At 45.3% G+C, this 24,005-nt stretch overlaps 1 protein-coding gene across 2 annotated transcripts in view; it reads right to left on the bottom strand.

Moving 5' to 3' along the window:
• EXOC4 (exocyst complex component 4) overlaps positions 1-24,005 on the bottom strand; it is a 410,015-nt gene that overhangs the window by 213,350 nt on the left and 172,660 nt on the right. For both annotated transcript variants that reach the window (XM_058191473.1, XM_058191474.1), the window contains exons 8-9: positions 23,819-23,964; positions 16,974-17,062 (exon numbers count right to left, since the gene is read on the bottom strand). In XM_058191473.1, coding sequence (XP_058047456.1) covers positions 16,974-17,062; positions 23,819-23,964 — 235 coding nt within the window. The remainder of the gene's footprint in view (positions 1-16,973; positions 17,063-23,818; positions 23,965-24,005) is intronic.

Genomic DNA, 24,005 nt, shown 5'->3' with positions numbered 1-24,005 from the left:
AGAGAGGCAGAAAAGATTCCAGCAGGATCCTAAACAAAGCCATCTGTTAATTGCTTCCATTATTATCACTGTTGTTCAATATTCCATTATTTCAAAGTAATTCATTTTCACATGACATTATCAGAATATGAAATACAAAGGAAAACAAAGATAAAGGGAAAGAAGAACTGGGGGAAAGAGAAGTGTGGGCTTAGAGGAAATAAAGAAGGAAAAAAGAATTACTTTCACTTTTTCCCAGTGCAATGGAATAAAAAAATAAAATAAAATGCAGCCTCAACTTTTGACTTGTGTATGCTTGGTACGTACCACCCGTTTCTGTAACAATAGTCCTATCTAATCCGTAAATCTCTAAATCAGAATTTCGTATTTTGTTTTCTTGGCTGGAACACAAAGCCTATAACTGTTTGCAAGTGGAAACAAAAATGGATATATTCCTTTTCTTGAATTAAAGCAGGACGTGGCCCTCTATGTTAACTCCATTTTTCCATCCATTCGTTCTCACGTTGCGGGAACTGACGAAATTTCCTGGCAGTGAAGCACAATTAACCAGTGGAACAGAAGTTGCCTTCAGAAGTTGTGGGAGCTTCATCACTGGAGTTTTTTAAGAAGAAACTAGACAGCCAGTTATCTGAAATAGGATAGGTCAGTGATGGCTAACCTGTTCTGTCTCCTTCCCCACTTCGGAGCAACGAGCTGGCCTTCAGCCAGTGGATTCACGGCTCTTATCAGTCCTGGCAGAGAAATCGCAGCTGCCTGCCAAAGTTCAAACAAATGACTCACAGAGTAAGACTTTCAGCTCTCTTTGAAACGGTTCAGCTAATTTTTGCTTCCCGTGGAGTGAGAGCAGTCCCAAAGCTCCTTATATATCCTTCCTTTTGATGACGCCGCCTCTCTAAACTTCTGAAGCATGGGTCGATCCAAGCTTGATTATTATTATCAGCTGGGTCTGAAGGTGTGGCCTGGGGAAGGGAGGAATCAGGGGATGACGGCCTCATTACGTCCTCCGACTGGCCTGGTTCTGGCTTCTGGAGCCGGGCCAAAGGAATCGGTGCTCCCGAGGTAAGCCTTACCGGCCCTTCCCCCTCACTCTCCGAGTCACTTTTGGGCATGGGGCCAGGTTCGGGGGCTGGAGTCACAACATAACCTTTTTGCTGTCACGTGCCAAAAGCGGAGGGAGTGCAGGGGGTCGCGTGCATGCCCACACCCATAATTCAATGCGCCCTGCCTCTCGCATGTGACCCCCCCGTGCCCCCCTGCTTTTGGCACGCAATGGCATGATGGGCCCCATAGGCCCGTTTTTTGCCCTTGCCAAGCTCCAGAGGCTTTCTTGGAGCCTGGGGAGGGCAAAAAAGGCCTTCCCCACCCCCAGAGTCTCCCCAAAGGCCCATTTCCCGACTTCCAGTTGGCCTAGAAGGCCCGAAAATCAGGTGGCCAGTGCGCACATGCGTGCTGGAGCTGAGCTAGGGCAATGGGAGTGTGCCCACAGATATGGCTCTGCATGCCACCTGTGGCACACGTGCCATAGGTTCACCATCACGGATATAGGTTCTTCTGCTTGAGCAGGGATTGGATTAGAACAGGTGTCTCCAACCTTGACAACTTTAAGACTTGTGGATTTCAACTCCCAGAATTCCTCAGCCAGCTTTGCTGGGAGTTGAAGTCCACAAGTCTTAAAAGTTGCCAAGGTTGGAGACCTCTGGACTAGAAGACCTCCAAGCTGAGGTGGGTTTCAGCAGGTTCTGACCAGATCTGGAGAACCGGTAATGGGAATTTTGAGTAGTACGGAGAACCGATAGAAAAAATTCTGATTGGCCCCGCCCCCATCTCTTCTCTGCCTCCTGAGTCCCAGCTAATGGGGAGGAAATGGGGATTTTTGCAGTATCCTTCCCCTGGAGTGGGGTGGGAATGGAGATTGTACAGTATTCTTCCCCTGCCACACCCACCAAGCCACACCCACAGAACCGGTAGTAAAAAAATGTGAAACCCACCACTGCCTCCAAGGTCCCTTCCAGCTCGATTCCATTCTAAGAGCATTGTCGATCTCTCGGGGAAAGAGGTAAAACATTGCTGCAAGAAAGATTTGAAGCAAACTGGCCCCCATTTAAGCCGCTTCCGTCACAAATCGGAGCGCGAGCAAAGCCATGGAGTCAGATAAAGACTTCTCCTTTTTCTCCCTCTCCCTCTTTTCGGCTTGTTCTCTTTCTGCAAACGACAGATTTCGGGGGGGGGGGGGGACCGGAAGAATGTGTGTGTGTGTGTGTGTGTGTGTGTGTGTGTGTGTGTGTGCCGTATCGTGAGACCGCAGGGACACGAAAGAGCAGGCTCGACTTGGCTAATCATTTCCGCTTTTTTTTTTTTCTGAGCCGGTTCGCACAAACACGCCAAGGGACAGGCAGGGAGATGAACTCGGGCGTTGATGCCTGGCGAGTCCTGGAGGTTAATTAAGAAAACTGAAATCCTAGGAGGGCAGGAGGCCGAAGACGTGTTTCAAATAGCAACGGGAGGCCTGCGGGGGGTGGGTGTGGGTGGGGGTGGTAGATAAGAAAGGAACCTTACCCGGAGGAAATACCTTCCTTTTCCCCTGAGCTTTCCTGTTTTGTTGCATGAAACCAAACAAAGCGAAAAGAAAAACAAGGATCCTGTTGCGCAGGTGTTCCTCGACTTGCAACGGTTCATTTAGCAACCGTTCAGAAGTTACAACTGGCACTGGGGGGGAAAAAGGGACTTGATAGGGACGTTTTTCACCCTTAATGACCCTTGCAGCCTCCCCGTGGTCCCGTGATTTGTATCTTGGGATGCTGGACAAACTGACTCAGGTTTATGACGGTTGCAGATCACGGGATCCCCGTTGGCGACCTACTGAGAAGCAAAGTCAAACGGGGAAGCCAGATTCACTTTATAACCGGGTGACTCATTTAACAACTGCGGTGATTCAGTTGGCAGCTGTGGCAAGAATAAGTCGTAAAATGGGGGCAAACCCTACTTAATGCCTGTCTCACTTAGCAACATCAATTCAGGGCTCAATTGTGGTCATTAAGTCGAGGACTACCTGTGCACTGGATAACGACCCCTCTGGAAAGCCTTGAAAAGCTTTCAGCCTTGTATGAAATGGCAGGTGGGCTATTCAAGGACGGATTGTTCTTTCTGCGCCAACTCAGGAAGCTCAAACTGCCCAAGGAGCTGCTGATTCAGTTCTACAGAGGAATTATTGAGTCTGTCATTTGCACCTCTATAACTGTCTGGTTCGGTTCTGCAACCCAGCAAGAAAAACACAGACTTCAGAGGATAATTAGAACTGCAGAAAAAATAATTGCTACCAACCTGCCTTCCATTGAGGACCTGTATACTGCACGAATCAAGAAGAGAGCCGTGAAAATATTTGCAGATCCCTCGCATCCTGGACATAAACTGTTTCAACTCCTACCCTCAAAACGACGCTACAGAGCACTGCACACCAGAACAACTAGACACAAGGACAGTTTTTTCCCGAAGGCCATCACTCTGCTAAACAAATAATTCCCTCAACACTGTCAAACTATTTACTGAATCTGCACTACTCATCATTTCTATAACCCATCTCCTCCCATTTATGACTGTATGATTGTAATCTTGTTGCTGGAATCCTTACTATTTATATTGATATTGATTGTTTCCTGATTGCTTATTTGTAGCCTATGTCTATCATTAAGTGTTGCAAGTGTTGTACCTTGATGAAGGTATCTTTTCTTTTATGTACGCTGAGAGCACCTGCACCAAGACAAATTCCTTGTGTGTCCAATCACACTTGGCCAATAAAAAATTCTATTCTATTCTATTCTATTCTATTCTATTCTATTCTATTCTATTCTATTCTATTCTATTCTATTCTATTCTATTCTATTCTATTCTATTCTATTCTAGCGAGATTTATCATTTATTTTTCATGGAAAAAATGTATATTTTTTATACATCATTCAACATACATACATCAACCAATCAACTCATTCCTGGTTACTCTAAGACAGCTTAGAGAAAGTAAAGCCCAAGCCCAATAAACTCCCACTCCCCAGGAGACAACAATCAAACCAAGCAGTTCGTGGGCTCCATATCACTCTGGGGTTCCCAGGCCCACTGGCAAAACCATGACCTTGGGGCCATTCAAAAGAGGGTCAACGTGGGGCCAAATTTTATCTGCACAAAGGTGTTCCACAGAGAGGGAGGGAGGGAGCTACCACTGAGAAGGCCCTTCTCTGTATTCGCTCTCTCTCTCTCCCCCAGTCATCTATTATCTCTCTCTCTCTCTCTCTCTCTCTCTCTCTCTGTCTGTCTGTCTGTCTGTCTATGTCAGTCATCTATTATCTATTATCTAGCTAGCCAGGTAGCTATGTCCGTCATGTATTATCTATTATATGTCTATATCCGTCATCTATCTTTCTATCTATCTATCTATCTATCTATCTATCTATCTATCTATCTGTCTGTCTGTCTGTCTGTCTGTCTGTCTGTCTGTCTGTCTGTCTGTCTGTCTGTCTGTCATCTATCTATCTATCTATCTTTTATCTATAATCTATCATTCTATCTATCTATCTATCTATCTAATTATCCATCCATCCATCATCTATCTGTGTCTCCGTTATCTATCTATCTATCTATCTATCTATCTATCTATCTATCTATCTATCTATCTATCTATCTATCTATCTATCTATCTTCCACCCACCCACCCACCCATCCATCCATCCATCCATTTATCCAATATTCAATCAATCACCTGTATTTGTTGATTGTGTGTTTAAGTTTACTTCTCCTTAGTCATGTTCTCACCATATGCTAAATAATAAATAATATATCAAAATCGATCAATCTTATTTATATCTATCCATCCATCGTAGTTTCATCTATCTATCTACCATAGTTCTATCTATGTATCTATCACAGTTATATAACATAACATAACATAACATAACATCAGAGTTGGAAGGGACCTTGGAGGCCTTCTAGTCCAACCCCCTGCCCAGGCAGGAAACCCTATACCATCTCAGTCAGATGGTTATCCAACATTTTCTTAAAAATTTCCAGTGTTGGAGCATTCACAACTTCTGCAGGCAAGTCGTTCCACTGATTAATTGTTCTAACTGTCAGGAAATTTCTCCTTAGTTCTAAGTTGCTTCTTTCTTTGATCAGTTTCCACCCACTGCTTCTTGTTCTACCCTCAGGTGCTTTGGTGAACAGCCTGACTCCCTCTTCTTTGTGGCAGCCCCTAAGATATTGGAACACAGCTATCATGTCTCCCCTAGTCCTTCTTTTTGTTAAACTAGACATACCCAGTTCCTGCAACCGTTCTTCATATGTTTTATCCTCCAGTCCCCTAATCATCTTTGTTGCTCTTCTCTGCACTCTTTCTAGAGTCTCAACATCTTTTTTACATCAACATCTTTTTTATATAAATATCTATTTATCCATCCATCCATCCATCCTGGGAAATAATCAGCCTCCGTCCGTTTCCTTCCCGTAACCAGGAGTTAAAGCCAGCAAGTACAGAAGAGAAAAACGGCTTTATTTACCAGAGACAATCTCTACTGGGGGGGGGGAGCACTTTGTTCCCATTAGAATGTCACATTTTGTGAATTTAGAAGACGGCCTGTGATTTGATTTGATTTGATTTTAACTGCCTCCTGGAAAATGTAAAAGAGCTCTTGGGCTCTAACAAGGTCTTAGCGCAGTTGAATGCTAAGAATCAAGACGATGTTTGGTGTATCAAGCAGGACTCTAATGAAGGAAAGGTGAACCTCTGTAGCTGGATGGAAAGCCGGAGCCCCCCCAGGGTAATTTATGCGGAGGAAGAAAAGGCTCCTTCCTCCTCATGAATATTCATGCTCGGCCTTGTTATATCTTTAGTTGAATGACTTTTCTTCCCCATTCTTAAACTGGAGGGAGAAAGGGTGCAAATGCAGAAGGAGAGAAGGGCCACACAGGAGTCTGTTATTAACACAGCTGCTTGCAATTACTGCAGGTTCAAGTCCCATCAGGCCCAAGGTTGACTCAGCCTTCCATCCTTTATAAGGTAGGGAAAATGAGGACCCAGATTGTTGGGGGGGCAATAAGTTGACTTTGTATATAATATACAAATGGATGAAGACTATTGCTTAACATAGTGTAAGCCGCCCTGAGTCTTCGGAGAAGGGCGGGATATAAATTCAAATAAAAATAAAATAAAATAAAATAAAAAATAGTGGTTAGTATCTTAGCAGTGAGAAAGGTGGCATATAAAATGAATGAGTGAATGAGTGAATGAATAAGTGAATCAGTGAATGAATTAGTGAGTGAATGAGTGAGTGAATGAATGAGTGAGGGAAAGAATGAATGAGTGAATTAGTGAGTGAATGAATGAATGAGTGAGTGAATTAGTGAGTCAATGAATAAGTGAATGAGTGAATGAATTATTGAGTGAGTGAATGAGTGAGTGAGTGAGAATGAATGAGTGAGTGAAAGAATGAATGAGTGAATTAGTGAGTGAATGAATGAGTGTGAGTGAATGAATGAGTGAGTGAATGAGTGAATGAATTAGTGAGTTAGTGCTTGAATGAATGAATGAATGAATAAATGAATGAATCCTTTAAAAAGCTACAGGTAGTCTTAGACTTACAACCACAATTGAGCCCAAAATTTCGGTTGCTAAGGGAACACGAAGTTGTTAAGCACGTTTTGCCCCATTTTATGACCTTTCGGGCCACACTTGTTAAGTAAATTGCTGCCGCTGTTAAGTGAGTAAACACGGTCATTAAGTAAATCTGGCTCCCTCACTGACTTTGCTTGTCAGAAGGGCACAAAAGGGGATCACGTGACCACCCCCGGGACACTGCAACAGTCTTAAGTACTTAAGTACGAACTAGTGGTAAAGCCTCTGAATTTTGATCATGCGACCACGGGGATACTGCAACGGTCGTAAGTGTGAAAAACGGTCCTAAGTCACTTTTTCCCAGTGCCGTCATATCTTCAAACAAAACAAACGGTTTTAAGTCGAGGACTACTTGTAGTTTAAACCTGGGGAAGGGGGGAGGAAGAGAGGGACTTTGCAAGGACTGTCCTGCAGCCAAATTAAGAAAAGAAAAGAAAATTACACTGAGGCAGTACAGCAGTGGCCAAAATTGTGGAAACCTTTTGGGAAAAGTGTATTTTTGAGGTTTGACGGCTAATAACACCACTTTTTTGTTGGAGTTTCAAGAGAATCCTATTCCACTGCTGGAATGGCCTGGGAATAGCCCAGACCTTCACCCAATGGAAAATCTAGGGAGCCGACTAAAGAAACTGGTTAGTCAGAAGTGACCCAGCAACAAAACCCAGTTAATAGAAGCCATCATTCCATCTTGGTTTCACATTATAATAACAGCTGCAGAACTCAGAGACTTGGTTCACTCCATGGGAAGATGTTGTAAGGCCGTCATTCCTGCTAAAGGTTACCCAACTAAGTATTAACTGACATGGGGATCATTTTTGTATATCTCGTTTTTTTCTACGTGTTTCCCCTTTTTCTTTATACTGTAACTGTTGTACCTTGATGAACGTATCTTTTCTTTTATGTAACACTGAGAGCATATGCACCAAGACAAATTCCTTGTGTGTCCAATCACACTTGGCCAATAAAATTCTATTCTATTCTATTCTATTCTATTCTATTCTATTCTATTCTAACTGCTATTCCAATAGCAAATCCTTCATAAAAGTTATTGCATTACAACCTTGATTCAATTATCTTTCCATTGATATAGAATTTTATGGTACTACGCCAAAAAAAAGTAGTGTTATTAGCTAGTTTTAGAAAACACACTTTTCCCACAATGTTTCCACACAAATAAGGGTTTGGCCATTTGTAAAGAGGAAAAGCCCAGGACTCCAACTACAAAAAGAATTTTTCTCAAAAAATAGCAGGCACAGGAATACAGGTAATCCTTGACTTACAACAGTTCGTTTAGTGACAATTCCAAGTTACAACATCACGGAAAAAAGTGGCTTCATTTTTCACACTTACGACCACTGCAGCACCCCCAGGGTCATGCGGTCAAAATTCAGATGCTTGACAGCTAACTCATATTTATGACGGTCGTTGTGCCCCACAGTCATGTGATTCCCCCCTTTGCGACCTTATGATAAATGTTGGGCTCAATTGTGATCGTAAGACGAGGACTAGCTGTCGTTTTCAATGGGGGAAAAAAATTCTAGACGGACAAGAGTTTCACCCTTTTAGTGTTTCTGAAAAAATGCATCCTCGTTTTATCCGATTCCTGTTCATGTTTTTATATTTCTGCTTTGATTGCACCCAGACTGGTTTGACAGTGAGATGGGCGGCATATAAATTTAATCAATCAATCGATCGATCGATCGATCCTTCGACTGGAAGCATGATAAAAGGATGAAGTTTTATTCAGCAGTGCAGATCCCTAGACTTTTTGTCTGCAATTTCATAAGCTAAAGGTAAAGGTAAAGGTTCCCCTCGCACATACGTGCTAGTCGTTCCCGACTCTAGGGGGCGGTGCTCCTCTCTGTTTCAAAGCCGAAGAGCCAGCGCTGTCCGAAGACGTCTCCGTGGTCATGTGGCCTGCATGACTCAACGCCAAAGGCGCACGGAACGCTCTTCCCTTCCCACCAAAGGTGGTCCCTATTTTTTCTACTTGCATTTTTACGTGCTTTCGAACTGCTAGGTTGGCAGAAGCTGGGAGAAGGAATGGGAGCTCACCCCGTTACACGACAGCACTAGGGATTCGAACCGCCGAGCTGCCAACCTTTCGATCGACAAGCTCAACGTCCTAGCCCCTGAGCCACCGCGTCCCTCTTTTCATAAGCTAGCCCTGTTTAAAGCTAAGAATTTATTTTTTTTTAAAGAAAAACTAGGCTTTCCTGAGCTGTAGCTCATCTGCATATGAAGATAGATCAAGGTTAGAGTTTTTAATGCAATTTGTCGCTGGACAAGATGCTGCCAGATTGATTTTTATTTTATTTTTTGGGGCTCCCGTTGATTATCATGGCTCTCCTCCTATAATTAACTTTTTTTCAGCCACGCTTTAATTATTTTGTCATCTCAGTTTCCTTTTCTTTCAGCTTTTTGCTGTCCCCAGCAAGACCCCTCTCCACTTCAAGAGCTCCCTTGTCGACTGAAATTTTAATTTTAGGCGGCATTTCCGCCCCTTTGCCAGTTCAAAGTTCATTTTTCTCTAACTTTCCTTGATCCATTCCCCTGACCCTGTGTCCTTTTGGATTCAGTGGCACATTTCCTAATCGACAAGCAATTTAATTCTCTTGACTTTCTCTCCCAGTTTTGATTTGATTAGCCCCACGTTTTCTATGAGGTTGGGCTTTCTTCTCAACATGTAAACGGGATGGGAAAAGGTCTCTTCAGGATCCGTCTACACCAGGATAGCATTATGACTGTGTTTTCTTTCTCTCCTTCCTTCCTTCCTTCCTTCCTTCCTTCCGTCCTTCCTTCCTTCCTTCCTTCCATTTTCCCTTCCCTTCTTCTTCCCTTCCTCTCTTCCTTCCTCCATCTCCCTCCTTCCTTCCTTCCTTTCCTCCTTCCTTAATTTTCCCTTCCCTTCTCCTTCCCCTTTCTCTCTTCCTTCCTCCATCTCTTTCCTTCCTTCCTCCTCCCACCTTTTCTTCCTCCTTCCTCCCTTTAGTCACACAGAGTTCTCCTCCCCCCCCCCCAATATCTTCTTCTCTTCCCCCCCACCCGTTGTCAAGTTATCTGGCCTCTGTTTGATAATCTCATTTCCTGAAAAAATCAAAATACGGGCAATTTCAGCTTCCCAGAGTGTTAATTGTGACCTTGATCCAGTGCTAATCAAAAAATTGGATGTTTTGCATGAAAATGTGGCTCTAATTAATTCTCAGACATAAAGCGCCTTGGTTTTAATAACCCCGCCTTGATTGGGTAGTCTTTGAAGAGACAGGGGGCTGCTAAGCTCCTAAACTGGGGACGGGGGGGGGGGGGGGACAGGGACCATGGAAAGGAAATTATAGGAAGCCTCATAAGAAGGTCTGAGCAAGAAGATTTATCTGCGAGTTGAAGCCAAGGAGACACCTTCGCCTGGCTCAAATTTCGTATCACGCGCCCAATCTGGCAAAGAAGGATGGCAGAGACAGATTTGGGGACGGACGCTGCCATTCTCTGAGTAGGAAAAGCTGTTTATTCTAAGGGGATGTGTGTGGGGTCCTTGGTGGTCTCTGAGCTTGGCTGTTTTCTTGCAGACGTTTCATCATCCAGCTAGGTAACATCATCAGTGCTAGAAGGTTTCTAAACATTGATGATGTTACCTAGTTGGGTCATGAAATGCCTGGGGTTTGCAGAGAGGAGGAGGAGGAGGAGGAGGAGGAGGAGGAGGAGGAGGAGGAGGAGGAGGAGGAGGAGGAGGAGGAGGAGGAGGAGGAGGAGGAGGAGGAGGAGGAGGAGGAGGAGGAGGAGGAGGAGGAGGTGAAGGAGGAGGAGGAGGAGGAGGAGGAGAAGGAGGAGAAGGAGGAGGAGGAGGAGGAGGAGGAGGAGGAGGAGGAGGAGGAGGAGGAGGAGGAGGAGGAGGAGGAGGAGGAGGAGGAGGAGAAGGACTGTGCATTTCTTGGTGCTGTCTGGGCTTGGTACTTTTCATGCAGACGTTTCATAACCCAACTAGGTAACATCATCAGTGCTAGAGGGGAGTGGGGTTTGCGGAGTGGTGGAGGAGGCAGGGGAAAAGGAGAAGGAAGAGGACAACTGTGCGATCTTTGGTGTTCATGAGCTTTATTGTTTTCTTGATGTTTTATGACCCAACTAGGTAACATCATCAGTGCTAGGAGGCTCGTGCGAGAAGGTTTCTAAACACTGATAATGTTACCTAGTTGGGTCACGAAATGTCTGCAAAAAAACAAGCAAGCTCAGAGAGTACAAAGGATTCCACTTCTTCTCCTTCCTTCTCTTCCTCCTCTCTTTCTTCTTCCCCTTCACTTGTTCTCCCTCTTCCTTCTCCTCCTCCTCCTCCCCCCCACTTAAACCTTATTCCCTTTTAGCACTGATGATGTTCCCAAGTTGGGTCATGAAACATCTGCAAGAAAACAGCCAAGCTCAGCGAGCACCAAGGAGCCCACAACCCAGACCTACAAATATTCTCTTCTATTGAAACGTACCGTAATTTCCTTTTGAGAGATGCATCTGCAGAGATGGCCATGTGGGCGATTCAGATCGGGATAGCTGAGGTTTCAGATGAAGAGAAGCCACAATAAATTGTGGACTTGTTGAAGGGAATGGTTGTTTCTGGGAATCCAATGTAAGACAGATAAGAGAAGATCCGAGCAAATTCCCAGGGACCAACTTGGAAATAGTTGGAACAGTGTCTTCAAAAACTGCTTGTCCCAGACAAAACGTTAACACAAGAGGCAAAAGGAAAGTGGATTGCACAAGGTTAACAATCAGGAACCGCTGCCTTTAAAAAAAAACACCACCCCTCTAAATTAATCGAGATAATTAGCACTTCTTTACAAGCTGTCAGAAAAGACTCGATGCTGGAGAAATGCTGGAGAAGATGGTTTATTAGCCAGTTCGGGGATTTTTTTTTTAATAAGTTGCTTGGTATAGTTGATTCCCAGACTCAGTTGCCAAAGGGATCTGAGGGGATTATTTCTGTGAGTGGGAGAAAACTACATAAATCTCTTGAGAAATATGGACAAAAAATATTGTCAAGGGCATGGAACTAAAGATTCACACTCCCCTTGACAAATTAGGTAGCCTCCTGGCAGGGAAGGAGGATGGATGGTTCTTCAAATGTTGTTTCTTTGAGGAGTTGGTGGCCAAATCAACGATACCCTCCCCCCCAAAATGTTGAGGATTTAGGAAAGAGCGCGGAGAAGAGCAACAAAGAGGATCAGGGGTCTGGAGGCTCAAATACAGGAATAAAGGCTGCAGGAACTGGGTATGTTTAGTATAATGAAGGGAAGGCTCCTTCCTTCCTTCACTCTCTTCCTCCCTCCCTCTCTTCTTCCCCTCCTATCTCTACCATCTTCCTTCCTTTTTTCTTTCTTCTCTTCCTTCCCTCTCCTCCCTCCCTTCTTCCCCATCTCTACCATCTTCCTTCCTTCCCTCCTTCCTTCCCTCTCCTTCCTTCCTCCCTCCCCTTCTTTCTATCTCTACCATTTTCCTTCCTTCTTTCCTTCCTTCCCTTCCTTCCTTTCCTCTCCTCCCTCCCTCCCTTCCTCTACCATCTTCCTTCCTTCCTTCCATCTCTACCATTTTCCTTCCTTCTTTCTTTCCTTCCCATCCTTCCTTCCCTCCTCCCTCCCTTCTTTCTATCTCTACCATTTTCCTTCCTTCTTTCCTTCCTTCCCTTCCTTCCTTTCCTCTCCTCCCCTACTCCCTTCCTCTACCATCTTCCTTCCTTCCTTCCATCTCTACCATTTTCCTTCGTTCTTTCTTTCCTTCCTTCCCTCCTTCCTTCCTCCCTCCCCTTCTTTCTATCTCTACCATTTTCCTTCCTTCTTTCCCTTCCTTCCTTTCCTCCCTGCCTTCCTCTACCATCTTCCTTCCTTCTTTCTTCCCTTCCCTTCCTTCCCTCCGCCTCCTTCCCTCCCTTCTCCTCCTTCCTTCCTTCGCTCCTGTCACAGAGAAGAGAGGGGTCAACTTATTCTCCAAAGCCCCTGAAGGCAGGACAAGAAGCAACAGGTGGAAGCCCCTCAAAGGGAGATCCAACCTGGAAATAAGGAGGAATGTCCTGGCAGTGAGAACGATTCATCAACTCCAGTTTCCTTCCTGGAGTTGTGGATGCTCTTATCACTGGAGGTTTTCAAGGCAAGATTTGACCCGGGTGGCATAAGGCAGGAGTATCCAACCTTGGCAACTTTAAGACCTGTGGACTTCAACTCCAAGAATTCTGGGATTTTGAAGTCCACAGGTCTTAAATTTCCCAAGGATGGACACCTTTAAGTGTAAGGACTTCTGCCTTGGGCAGGGGGTTGGACTAGAAGACCTCCAAGATCCCTTCCAGACCCAGGGTTCTATGATTTCACTTGGAACACCATTCGAAGGGCGGTTTCCTTCTCCCAGGGATATTGTCCTCCTCCCCAAATTATGTCGATATACATTTTTTTCCCCCTCCAGCGGAGGCAAATTATCAGTCTGGGCTACATGAAGTGGAAAATCCCTATAATCAACATTTTAATTAGTCAAATCCCTGACTAATGTGCTCCCCCAGAAGGGCCGTACATCCAAAATGCTTTTAAATGTGTCTTCTTCCAAGTTATGGAGGCTCAGTCAGATGAGGAGGCCTTCGTGTTGTTCAAGGTAAACGCTTAAGTCGCTTCGGTTGAGAGCAAGAACGACTGATGACGTTACCTAGTGGGGTAACGAGACATCCGCAAGCAGGCAACGAAGGTCGGAGAGCGCCGAGGACGCCCCGATGACAACCCTGCCCTTCCGTGGACCGTCCATCGGTTGAGGGAACTTGGGGTCCAGAATTAGAGAAACAAGAGAAAAACTCGAAGAACTATGCAGGCAGGATGGAGCTTTGCAGGAGCTCAACCGCTCAGGAACAAGATGGAACAAAAGAGGAGAATGTTTGTAGCTCAGGGTTGAAATGAGGGGTCCTCGGTGCTCTCCGAGCTGGGTGGTTTTTCTTGCAGACGTTTCATGACCCAACTAGGGAACATCATCAGTGCTAGGAGGGAGGGGGGGTTGGGAGGAGGAGGAGGAGGAGGAGGAAGAGGAGGAAGAGGAGGAGGAGGAGAAGGAGGAGGAGGAGGAGGACTACGATATTGGGCTCCTTGGAGCTTGCTGAGGTTGGTGGTTTTCTTGCAGACGTTTCATGACCCAACTAGGGAACATCATCAATGCTAGAAGGGAGGGGGGGTTGGGAGGAGGAGGAAGAGGAGGAGGAGGAGGACTACCATCTTGGGCTCCTTGGAGCTTGCTGAGGTTGGTGGTTTTCTTGCAGATGTTTCATAACCCAACTAGGGAACATCATCAGTGCTAGAAGGAGGAGGAGGAGGAGGAGGAGGAGGAGGAGGAGGAAGAGGAAGAAGAGGAGGAGGAGGAGGACTACCATCTTGGGCTCCTTGGTGCTCTCTGAGCTTGGTGGTTTTCTTGAAGACGTTTCATGACCCAACTAGGTAACATCATCAGTGCTGGAAGGGAGGGGGGGTGGGGAGGAGGAGGAGGAAGGGGAAGAGGTGGGCAGGAGGAGGAGGAGGACTGCTGGGTCCTTGAAGGACTATGGGGTCCTCAGTGCTCTCTGAGCTGGGTGGTTTTTCTTGCAGACGTTTCATGACCCAACTAGGTAACATCATCAGTGCTAGAAGGGAGGGGGGGTTGGGAGGAGGAGGAGGAGGAGGAGGAGGAGGAGGAGGAGGAGGAGGAGGAGGAGGAGGAGGAGGAGGGAAAATGGTATGGACACAATATCAAACAGCTGGATTACCGCAACAAGCTCTTCGTGGGGCTAGTCATAGTAGTAGTAGAGAGCACCAATGATCCCACAGTCCTCCTCCTCCTCCTCCCTGCACACCCCACCCCTTCTAGCACTGATGATACCACCTAGTTTGGTAACGAAACATCTGCGAGAAAATAACCAAGCTGAGAGCCCACCCAGGACCCCACAATAAACCTCATTTTACGACTTCCTCGGCAACCTCCCGCTTCACCAGCCACCCCTAACAGGGGTCAGTGAAGATATAGATCAGAACGGAATCTCATCAAGCAGTCCGATTGTGGCGTACTTCGTCAAACGCCTTGCTGAAACCCAAGTGAATTAAACGGCTATTGATTAAATTAATAAAATCGATGCACTTAATATACGTTACGGGAGACGTAAAGAAATCAACACAAGAACAGCACTTCGGGCATGACAAAGACAACACACCAGGGCCAGAGATGGGTTCACGTTCAGCTTTGCACGTTGACAAAGATGGAGGAGAACTCTTCAACCTGACAGCTGCTCCGGCTTCTGAGATCAATAAGCAGACACTCTAAAATGTGCTTTTAGCGTGGTTATCAGAGAATAAATATGGATGGTTTTATCTGGGCGTTTATGATGATGAATGGCAGGGCTACTGCTGGGTCCTTTCAGGCACATTTCGCAAGGGTGTGTGTGTGTGTGTGTGTGTTTTGTTTTTTTTCCCCGTATCTGAATCTCAGCACAGATTATTTCTGTTAATTTAAATTTATAGGCCACCTGACTCCCGGCAACTCTGGACGGTTTGATAAAATCCACGAAAGGACCCTCTCGGATACAAGCCATGTTTTACATAACTTTGCACCGTCTCCAAACACCGCCTGCCATGTACACACACGCTGGGGAGAACTCGGGGGGGGGGGGAGAGAGCAAGAAAGCTGTTAATTGATTACATGGGGTGTCTCTTCCATGACATCTTCAAGGCCCCCCAAATATATAAGCCCCGTTTTGTAATGTTTGACCGGTAGGTTGAGCATAGTCCATGGGGGCGTTGAACGATTTCAGAATGGTTCATAAATGAGCTCGTAGTTAATAATAATAATAATAATATTTTAATTTGTATACCGCCCTTCTCCCGAAGGACTCAGGGCGGTGAACAACCAAGTAAAATACAACCACAGACAAATACAATATTAAAAATAGCCCTTAAAAAACTTATTCAATTTGTCGAAAAAATTTAAAATACAAATTACACCCATAAAATTACAGAAATTTAAAACCCAATTAAATTAAATTAAAATTTTAAAATCAAGCCAGTCCAGCCATACGAAATAAATAGGTTTTAAGTTCGCGGCGAAAGGTCCTAAGGTCAGGCAATTGTCGGAGTACAGGGGGAAGCTCGTTCCACAGGGTAGGAGCCCCCACAGAGAAGGCCCTCCCCCTGGGGGCCGCCAGTCGACATTGTTTGGCTGACGGCACCCTAAGGAGTCCCTCTTTATGGGAACGCACTGGGCGCTGGGAGATAGAAGACGGCAGTAGACAGTCCCGTAAGTAACCCGGTCCTAAGCCATGGAGCGCTTAATTCCATGGACTTAGTTAATTCCAGACTATGGAGAAGAAGCAACCATAAATATCTGTACTCGGCCTCAAAAAAAAAAAAAAACCCAAGAAAATCAAAATAGTTCTGCTTCCTACTTCTACTCATGCTTCCTAAATTATTAAGAGAACCAAGCTCACTCCCTTCTAGCACTGATGATGTTACGTAGTCTGTTAATGAAAGGTCTGCAAGAAAACAACCAAGCTCACAGGGCCTCAAGGATCTCACCCTCTCCTTCTCCTCATGCTTCTCCTCCTCCTCCTCCTATTCTTTTCCTTCTCTTTTCTTTCTCCTCCACTCCACAAACCCCTCTCCCTTCTAGCATCGATGATATTACCTAGTTTGGTAATGAAACGTCTACAAGAATACCACCAAGCTCAAAGGGCCTCAAGGATCCCACCGTCTCCTCCTCTTCATGCTTCCCTTCCTCCTCTTCCTCCTTCCCTTCTCCTTCTCCTCCACAAACCTCTCTCCCTTCTAGCACTGATGATGTTACCTAGTTTGGTAATGAGAGGTCTCCAAAAATACTACCAAGCATAGAGGGCATCAAGAAGCCCACTGTCTTCTTCTCCTTTTCCTCCTCCTCCTCCCCACCTTCTCCATCTTCTCCACACCACAAACTCCTCTCCCTCCTAGCACTGATGATGTTATCCAGTTGGGTCATGAAACGTCTACAATAATACCACCAAGCTCAGAGGGCACCAAGGACCCCACATTTCAGCCCTGAGCTACAGACATTCTCTCCCATCAAAAAGGCACCCTGACACTGCCTTCAAAATTGGCACTTCAAAAGACGAGTTGCATCCGGGAAACCGGTCAGCTTCCTTGTTCAGTGCACCAGACGCAATATTTGCTAGAAACGTCGACATATTAACATGTGTTCCAAACTTGTCCCCTGGGTTTATTTTGGCTTTCTTTGCAAACGAGTGGATTCCAATCCCCTCGAGGGAGAGAGAAGATTTGTTTGAAGGAGGGTTATTTATTTATAAAACCTGTCCTACCTTGCAGCTCTCCGCTCCGGCTGTAAAGTTCCCTCCTTTGTTCCTGCAGGTAAGTGCTCATGCTGATGGCATGGGAAGACGACTCGAACCTGCAATGAAAGGTGGCACAGGATGGCACATTGCTAGCAAGCACAGAATGCTCTCAACTGCTGACAGAATAGAATAGAATAAAACAGAGGAGAGGAGAGGCGTGGTGTGGTGTGGCATGGCGTGGTATAGAGTAGAGTAGTATAGTGGAGTGGAGTGGAGTGGAAGAGAGGAGAGGAGAGGAGAAGAGTAGAGGAGTGGAATGGAGTGGAGTGGAGGAGAGGAGAGGAGTGGAGGAGAGGAGAGTAGCGAAATGGAGGAGAGGAGAGTGCAGGAGAGTACAGTAGAGGAGTAGAGTAGAGTAGAGCAGAGCAGAGCAGAGGAGAGCAGAGGAGAGTAGAGTAGGAGTAGAGTAGTGGAGGAGAGGAGAGGAGAGTATATGAGTAGAGTGGAGTGGAGTGGAGGAGAGGAGAGGAGAGTACAGTAGAGGAGTAGAGTAGAGTAGAGTAGAGTAGAGTAGAGTAGAGTAGAGTAGAGTAGAGTAGAGTAGAGCAGAGCAGAGTAGAGTAAGAGTAGAGTAGTGGAGGAGAGTAGAGTAGATGAGTAGAGTGGAGTGGAGTGGAGTGGAGTAGAGTAGACTAGAGTAGAGGAGTAGAATAGAGGTGGAGTAGAGTAGAGGTGGAATAGAGTAGAGTGAGTAGAGTAGGAGGGAGGGAGGAGGAGTAGAGTAGTGTAGAGTAGAGTAGAGAAGTAGAGGAGTGGAGTAGAGTGGAGTGGAGTGGAGTAGAGTAGAGTAGGAGGGGAGGGGAGGGAAGGGGAGGAGAGGAGAGGAGTGGAGTAGAGTAGTGTAGAGTAGAGTAGAGAAGTAGAGTAGAGTAGAGTAGAGGTGGAGTGGGTGGGTGGGTGGAGTAGAGTAGAGTAGAGTAGAGTAGGAGGAGGAGGGAGGGAGAGGAGAGGAGGAGAGGAGGGGAGGGGAGGAGTGGAGTGGAGGGGAGTAGAGTAGTGTAGAGTAGAGTAGAGTAGAGTAGAGAAGTAGAGTAGAGTAGAGGAGTGGATTAGAGTGGAGTGGAGTGGAGTAGAGTAGGAGGGGAGGGGAGGGAAGGAGAGGAGAGGGGAGGGGAGACTAGAATAACTTTATTGCAACTTTGAATGTACACTAACTGGCATACATTAAAACAAAATTTTGTTGCATACAGGTCCCAAATCCCTTTTCCAGTGCCGTTATAACTTTGAACAGTCACTAAACGAATGGTCATAAGCAGAGGTGGGTTTCACATAATTTTACCACCGGTTCACCGCGCACTAAAAATGTGAGAGCATGCACGCTTTCCACACGTCCGCGTGGCCTTCCGCGCGTGGGCTTTGCTTATGCGCGCGGCTTGCTTCCACGCATGCGTGCGGCTTAGAAAACGTGGCTAAATAGGACGGCATAGGGCTGGGGCAGGTGGGCGGGCCCGCCTGCAGGTCGCCACTACCAGTTTGTCCAAACCGATCCAAACCGTCTGAATACCACCACTGGTCATAAGTCGAGGACTTCCTGTAATAGTTTTCTTAGCAAAGCAAATTGCTTTAGAGGTACAAGAAAGCCAGGCTTATCTGCAACTTTCTAGATTGTTCTCCCACAAAGCTCCTTTGTGCAGATACATAAAACTGTTTCTGTTCTTTGCGTTTGTTTTTGTTTTTTTAACAACCTGTTGTTTTTTGTGTGGTTTTTTTTTTTTACAATCTGCTTTTGCCGTTGGTTCTTCGCATATTTTATCCAGGCGCTATTTTACGGGAATTGTCCTGGAGTGTGTTGAGTTTTTTTATCGACGCTGCTCGTAGATTTTTATAAGGTTCTGTTCTACATAATGCAGTAAATCCTAGCTGTCGGGCGTTTAGTAAATTTCAACAGATGTGTCGGTTTGGCTTTTCTGTATCATAACGTTTCAAAAAAATTTAATTAAGTGGCAACATCACTGGCAGGAAAAAAAATAAAAAAAAATAAAAGCAAGCCGGGAGAAGAATTAAAAAGTCAGATTTCAACTCAAGTCTGAACAGGTGACTGCACAGCATAGAAATCCTTCCATTCTCCCCCAGTCAGTCAGAGCTGAGGAAGCTTCTTGGATGAGAAGCGAAAGGTCTTCCAAGAACAACATGAAAGTCCAGTTGCCTCTTGAAAAAGCGTCTTTGGGATAATAGAATAGAATAGAATAGAATAGAATAGAATAGAATAGAATAGAATAGAATTTTTATTGGCCAAGTGTGATTGGACACACAAGGAATTTGTCTTCGGTGCTTATGCTCTCAGTGTACATAAAAGAAAAGATACCTTCATCAAGGTACAACATTTACAACACAATTGATGGTCAATATATCAATATAAATCATAAGGATTGCCAGCAACAAGTTAAAGTCATACAGTCATAAGTGGAAAGAGATTGGTGATGGGAACTATGAGAAGATTAATAGTAGTGCAGATTCAGTAAATAGTCTGACAGTGTTGAGGGAATTATTTGTTTAGCAGAGTGATGGCCTTCGGGGAAAAACTGTTCTTGTGTCTAGTTGTGGTGTGCAGTGCTCTATAGCGTCGTTTTGAGGGTAGGAGTTGAAACAGTTTATGTCCAGGATGCGAGGGATCTGCAAATATTTTCACAGCCCTCTTCTTGATTCGTGCAGTATACAGGTCCTCAATGGAAGGCAGGTTGGTAGCAATTATTTTTTCTGCAGTTCTAATGATCCTCTGAAGTCTGTGTTTTTCTTGTTGGGTTGCAGAACCGAACCAGACAGTTATAGAGGTGCAAACGACAGACTCAATAATTCCTCTGTAGAACTGAATCAGCAGCTCCTTGGGCAGTTTGAGCTTTCTGAAGAAAGAACATTCTTTGTTGTCCTTTTTTGATGATGTTTTTGATGTTAGCTTTGATGTCCATTTTAGATCTTGCGATATGATAGAACCTAGAAATTTAAATAATCAACAGAACGGCTCGCCTCCTGGGCTTCTGGCTGCTCTATCAGTGGAGGTTTTCCAGAACAGACTGGACAATTATTTGACTAGCATGGCAGAGGGCAGTGATGGTGAAGCTTTTCGGCACCAAGTCCCCAAACTGGAACATGCCTGTGCCGGATAGCCGGAAACCTGAAGACCAGCTGGCCGGCGTACATGAGCGTGCCGGCCACCTGGTCTTCGCACGTGCCTGAGCACCAGAAAGATGGCGCACGCGAAGACCAGGTGGCCGGTGCCCGTGCGTGCACTGAAAACTCAAGGACCAGGTGGCCAGCGCACGCATGCGCGCCGGTGAGCTGATTTTCGACATTCTGGCGCTCCAGCATGCGCGAAGATCAGCTGGCCGGCACGCATGCATGGGCCACGAACCATAACAGCAGCTGGTGACAGAGCGTGTGCCCACAGAGAGGGCTCTGCAAGTGTGCCATAGGTTCGCCATCACAGGGATGGGGTCTCCTGCATGGGGTTGGACTAGAAGACCTCCAAGGTCCCTTCCAACCCTTTGTTGTTGTTAGTTGTGAAGTCGTGTCCGACCCATTGTGACCCTGTGGACAAGGTTCCTCCAGGCCTTCCTGTCCTCTATCATCCTCTGGAGTCCATTTAAGTTCACACCAACTACTTCAGTGATTCCATCCAGCCACCTCGTTCTCTGTCGTCCCCTTCTTCTTTTGCCCTCAATCGTTCCCAGCATGAGCTCCAGTGAGTCCTTCCTTCTCATTAGGTGGCCAAAGGATTTGAGTTTCCTCTTGAGGATCTGGCCTTCTAAAGAACAGTCAGGGTTGATCTCCTCTAGGACTGACCGGTTGGATGGCCTTGCAGTCCAAGGGACTCGCAGAAGTCTTCTCCAGCACCAGAGTTCAAAGGCCTCAATTCTTTGGCGCTCAGCCTTCCTTATGGTCCAACCTTCACAGCCATCCATTGCAACTGAGAACACCAGAGCCTTGGCTATACGCACTTTTGTTGGCAGGGTGACGTCTCTGCTTTTTAGTACGCTGTCTAGATTTGTCATAGCTTTCCTCCCCAGGAGCAAGCATCTTTTAATTTCTTGGCTGCAGTCCCCATCTGCGGTGATCTTGGAGCCCAGGAAAATAAAATCTGTCACTACCTCCATTTCTTCTCCATCTGTTTGCCAGGAACTTCCAACCCTAGGATTCTACAATTCAGTTCTGGATGCCATATTTTGAAAGAGGGTTTAAAGGGTAACAAATTCAGAGAAGGGTAACAAGGATGATTAAAGGGAGACCTCCTATCAAGTATGTTGGAAGGAACCGAGAATGTTTAACCTTGAGAAAAAAACGAAGGCGAAGAGACGGATAGCATGTTCGAATACCTGAAAGGATGTTACATGTAAGATCAATACCAGTTTTCTCTTGTTTCAAAACGCAGGACGTGGAATAATGGATTGAAGCTAACAGGGAGAGATTCCCACTGGATGTTAAAACAAATTTCACGACGATAGCTTGACATTAGAATCAGGGATGTACGAAGAGGTTGTGGGTTCCTCTTTACTGAGTGTGTTCAAAAGTTCCCACATCTGAGAGGCTACAATTTGGATTTCTGCACACAGCAGGAGGTGAATTTCAGGAGCCCTTTTACAACTGTAGGATTTAAAAAGTGGAACTACGTAAGGGAAATTGGAGAGATACTTGAGTGTGAAAGAGGATGAGCAGGCCACAGAAGTGACTTAAGCGCATCCCCGCAACCAGCAATAAAATAAGCAAAGCTAACGATCAATCAATCAATCAAAGACAACTTTTTTTAAAATCAAAGCTTTGTAGGCTTTTGGATATCTGCTCCCAGGAGGTCCATCAGACCAGTGTTTCTCAAAGCTTGGTAACTTGAAGATGGGTGGAACTTCAATTCCCAGAATTCCCCATTCAGCTACAGGGATGGGTATCTTTGGGCCAATCACCACGGAACGGCGAGTTCTAGTCCTGCTTTAGTCATGAGAACCAACTGGGTGACCTTGGCCCAGCCACTATTTCTCAGCCCGGCTCACTTCACAAGATTGGAAAATAGCAGGAATAATAGGTACATTTGCTGCCTTATTTATACATGTGATAAAGGCAGGATATTATATCTATATCTATCTATCCTATCTATCTATCTATCTATCTATCTATCTATCTATCTATCTATCATCTATCTATCTATCTATCTATCTATCTATCTATCTATCTATCATCTATCATCTATCTATCTATCTATCATCTATCATCTATCTATCTATCTATCTATCTATCTATCTATCTATCTATCTATCTATCTATCTATTTATCTATCTATCTTTCTATCTATCTATCTATCTATCTATCTATCTATCTATCTATCTATCTATCTATCTATCTATCTACCTACCTACCTACCAACCTACCTATCATTTATCTATCATCTATCTATCTCTCTATTATCTAACTCTATCTATCTATCTATCTATCTATCTATCTATCTATCTATCTATCTATCTATCTATCTATCTATCTATCTATAATTTATCTATCTAATATTAGCTATCTATCTATCATCTAGCTAGCTAGCTCTCTATTATCTGTCTCTCCCTCCCTCCCTACCTATCATTAGCTAGCTATCTCTCTATTATCTATATCTCTCTATGATTTATCTATCATCTCTCTCTCTCTCTCTCTCCCTCTCTCTCATTATCTAGCTAGCTAAATATCTCTCTATTAACTCTCTCTATCCCTCTATCTCTACCTACCTATCTACCTACCTACTTACCATATCTCCTGCCTTTATCATATGTATAAATAGGTTACTTTTCTCAGCACCTGTCCTAACTTTGAATAGATGCTAAACGAATGGTTGTAAGTCAAGGACCACCTGACTGTTCTCATCTCCTTCCCAATTCCAACCCTCACATTTTCTAGATTTGAGTTTTCACCTTTCTCGAGTCTCTCAAGCAAGGAACCTCTCCATCTGAGGGGAGACACATAGATACAAGCCCTCAAAATACAGGCAGTCCTTGATTTATAACAGTTTGTTTAGTGACTGCTTGAAGTTCCATTGGCACTGAAAAAAAGTGACTTATGACCGTTCTTCACGCTTACCACTGTTCCAGTCACGTGATCAAAATCCAGACGCTTGGCAACTGGCTTGTACTTATGACAGTTGCAGTGTCCCTGGGTCACACGATCCCCTTTTGCGACCTTCCGACGAGCAAACTCAATGGGGAAGCCAGATTCACGTAACAAGGGGTGTTACTAACTTAACGACTGCAGTGATTCACTGAACGACTGCGGCAAGAAAAATCGCAAAATGGGGCAAACTAAAGTGACCAGATTTCAGCGATGGCAAAGCGGGACACCATTGACCGGGGGGGGGGGCCTACGCATGCGCGCTGAGTCTTGCCACCTGCCTGAAGGAGGAGGAGCGGCTGCTGCTTCTCGGCTCTTCCAGGCAGGCTCGGCTCTCCTCTGGGCTCTTCTCTTCCTCTCGGGTGAAGTCAAGCTGCGTCTCTCCTCCCTCTCGCGCCCCCTTCTCCGCCACTTCCCCTCCTCCGCCTCCTCCTCTTGCATTTTCAGAATGGGAGTGAAACAAAAAAAAAATCGGGACTTTTTGGAATTGCCGCGGGACGCGGGACAAATTATTAAAAAGCGGGACTGTCCCGCCAAAAGCAGGACGTCTGGTCACTATAGGCAAAACTCACTCAACAAATTTCTCACTTAGTAAAAAAAAAATGCTGGTCGTACGTCAAGGACTAGCCGTCGAGCAAATGAGTGACTCTCAAAAAAAGACAAGGAAGCAATGAAGACTTCAGGACTATTTTCCACACAGGACACAACTCAGGGATGAAGAAAGAGAGAGCTGCACCTACTTGAACAAAGAAGTTTTGGGCCTTTGAGGTTTCTTTTTTGCAAAAAATGCCGCAAACTCCCTTCCGGAGCTGGCATAGCTCAGCTGAGCTGAAGGCTCTGAAGAGGCCCGTGTGTTTTTCATGTCCAGGTATTCCGTCAGCAGCATCTGGAAGAAAGAAGAAGAAGAAGAAGGGGAAAAAAAGAGAG

This window comes from Ahaetulla prasina, chromosome 7, assembly GCF_028640845.1.
Source record: "Ahaetulla prasina isolate Xishuangbanna chromosome 7, ASM2864084v1, whole genome shotgun sequence".
NCBI lineage: Eukaryota > Metazoa > Chordata > Lepidosauria > Squamata > Colubridae > Ahaetulla > Ahaetulla prasina.
Note: the sequence above shows the minus strand (reverse complement) of the source record. Positions and strands in the feature narration are given on the sequence as shown.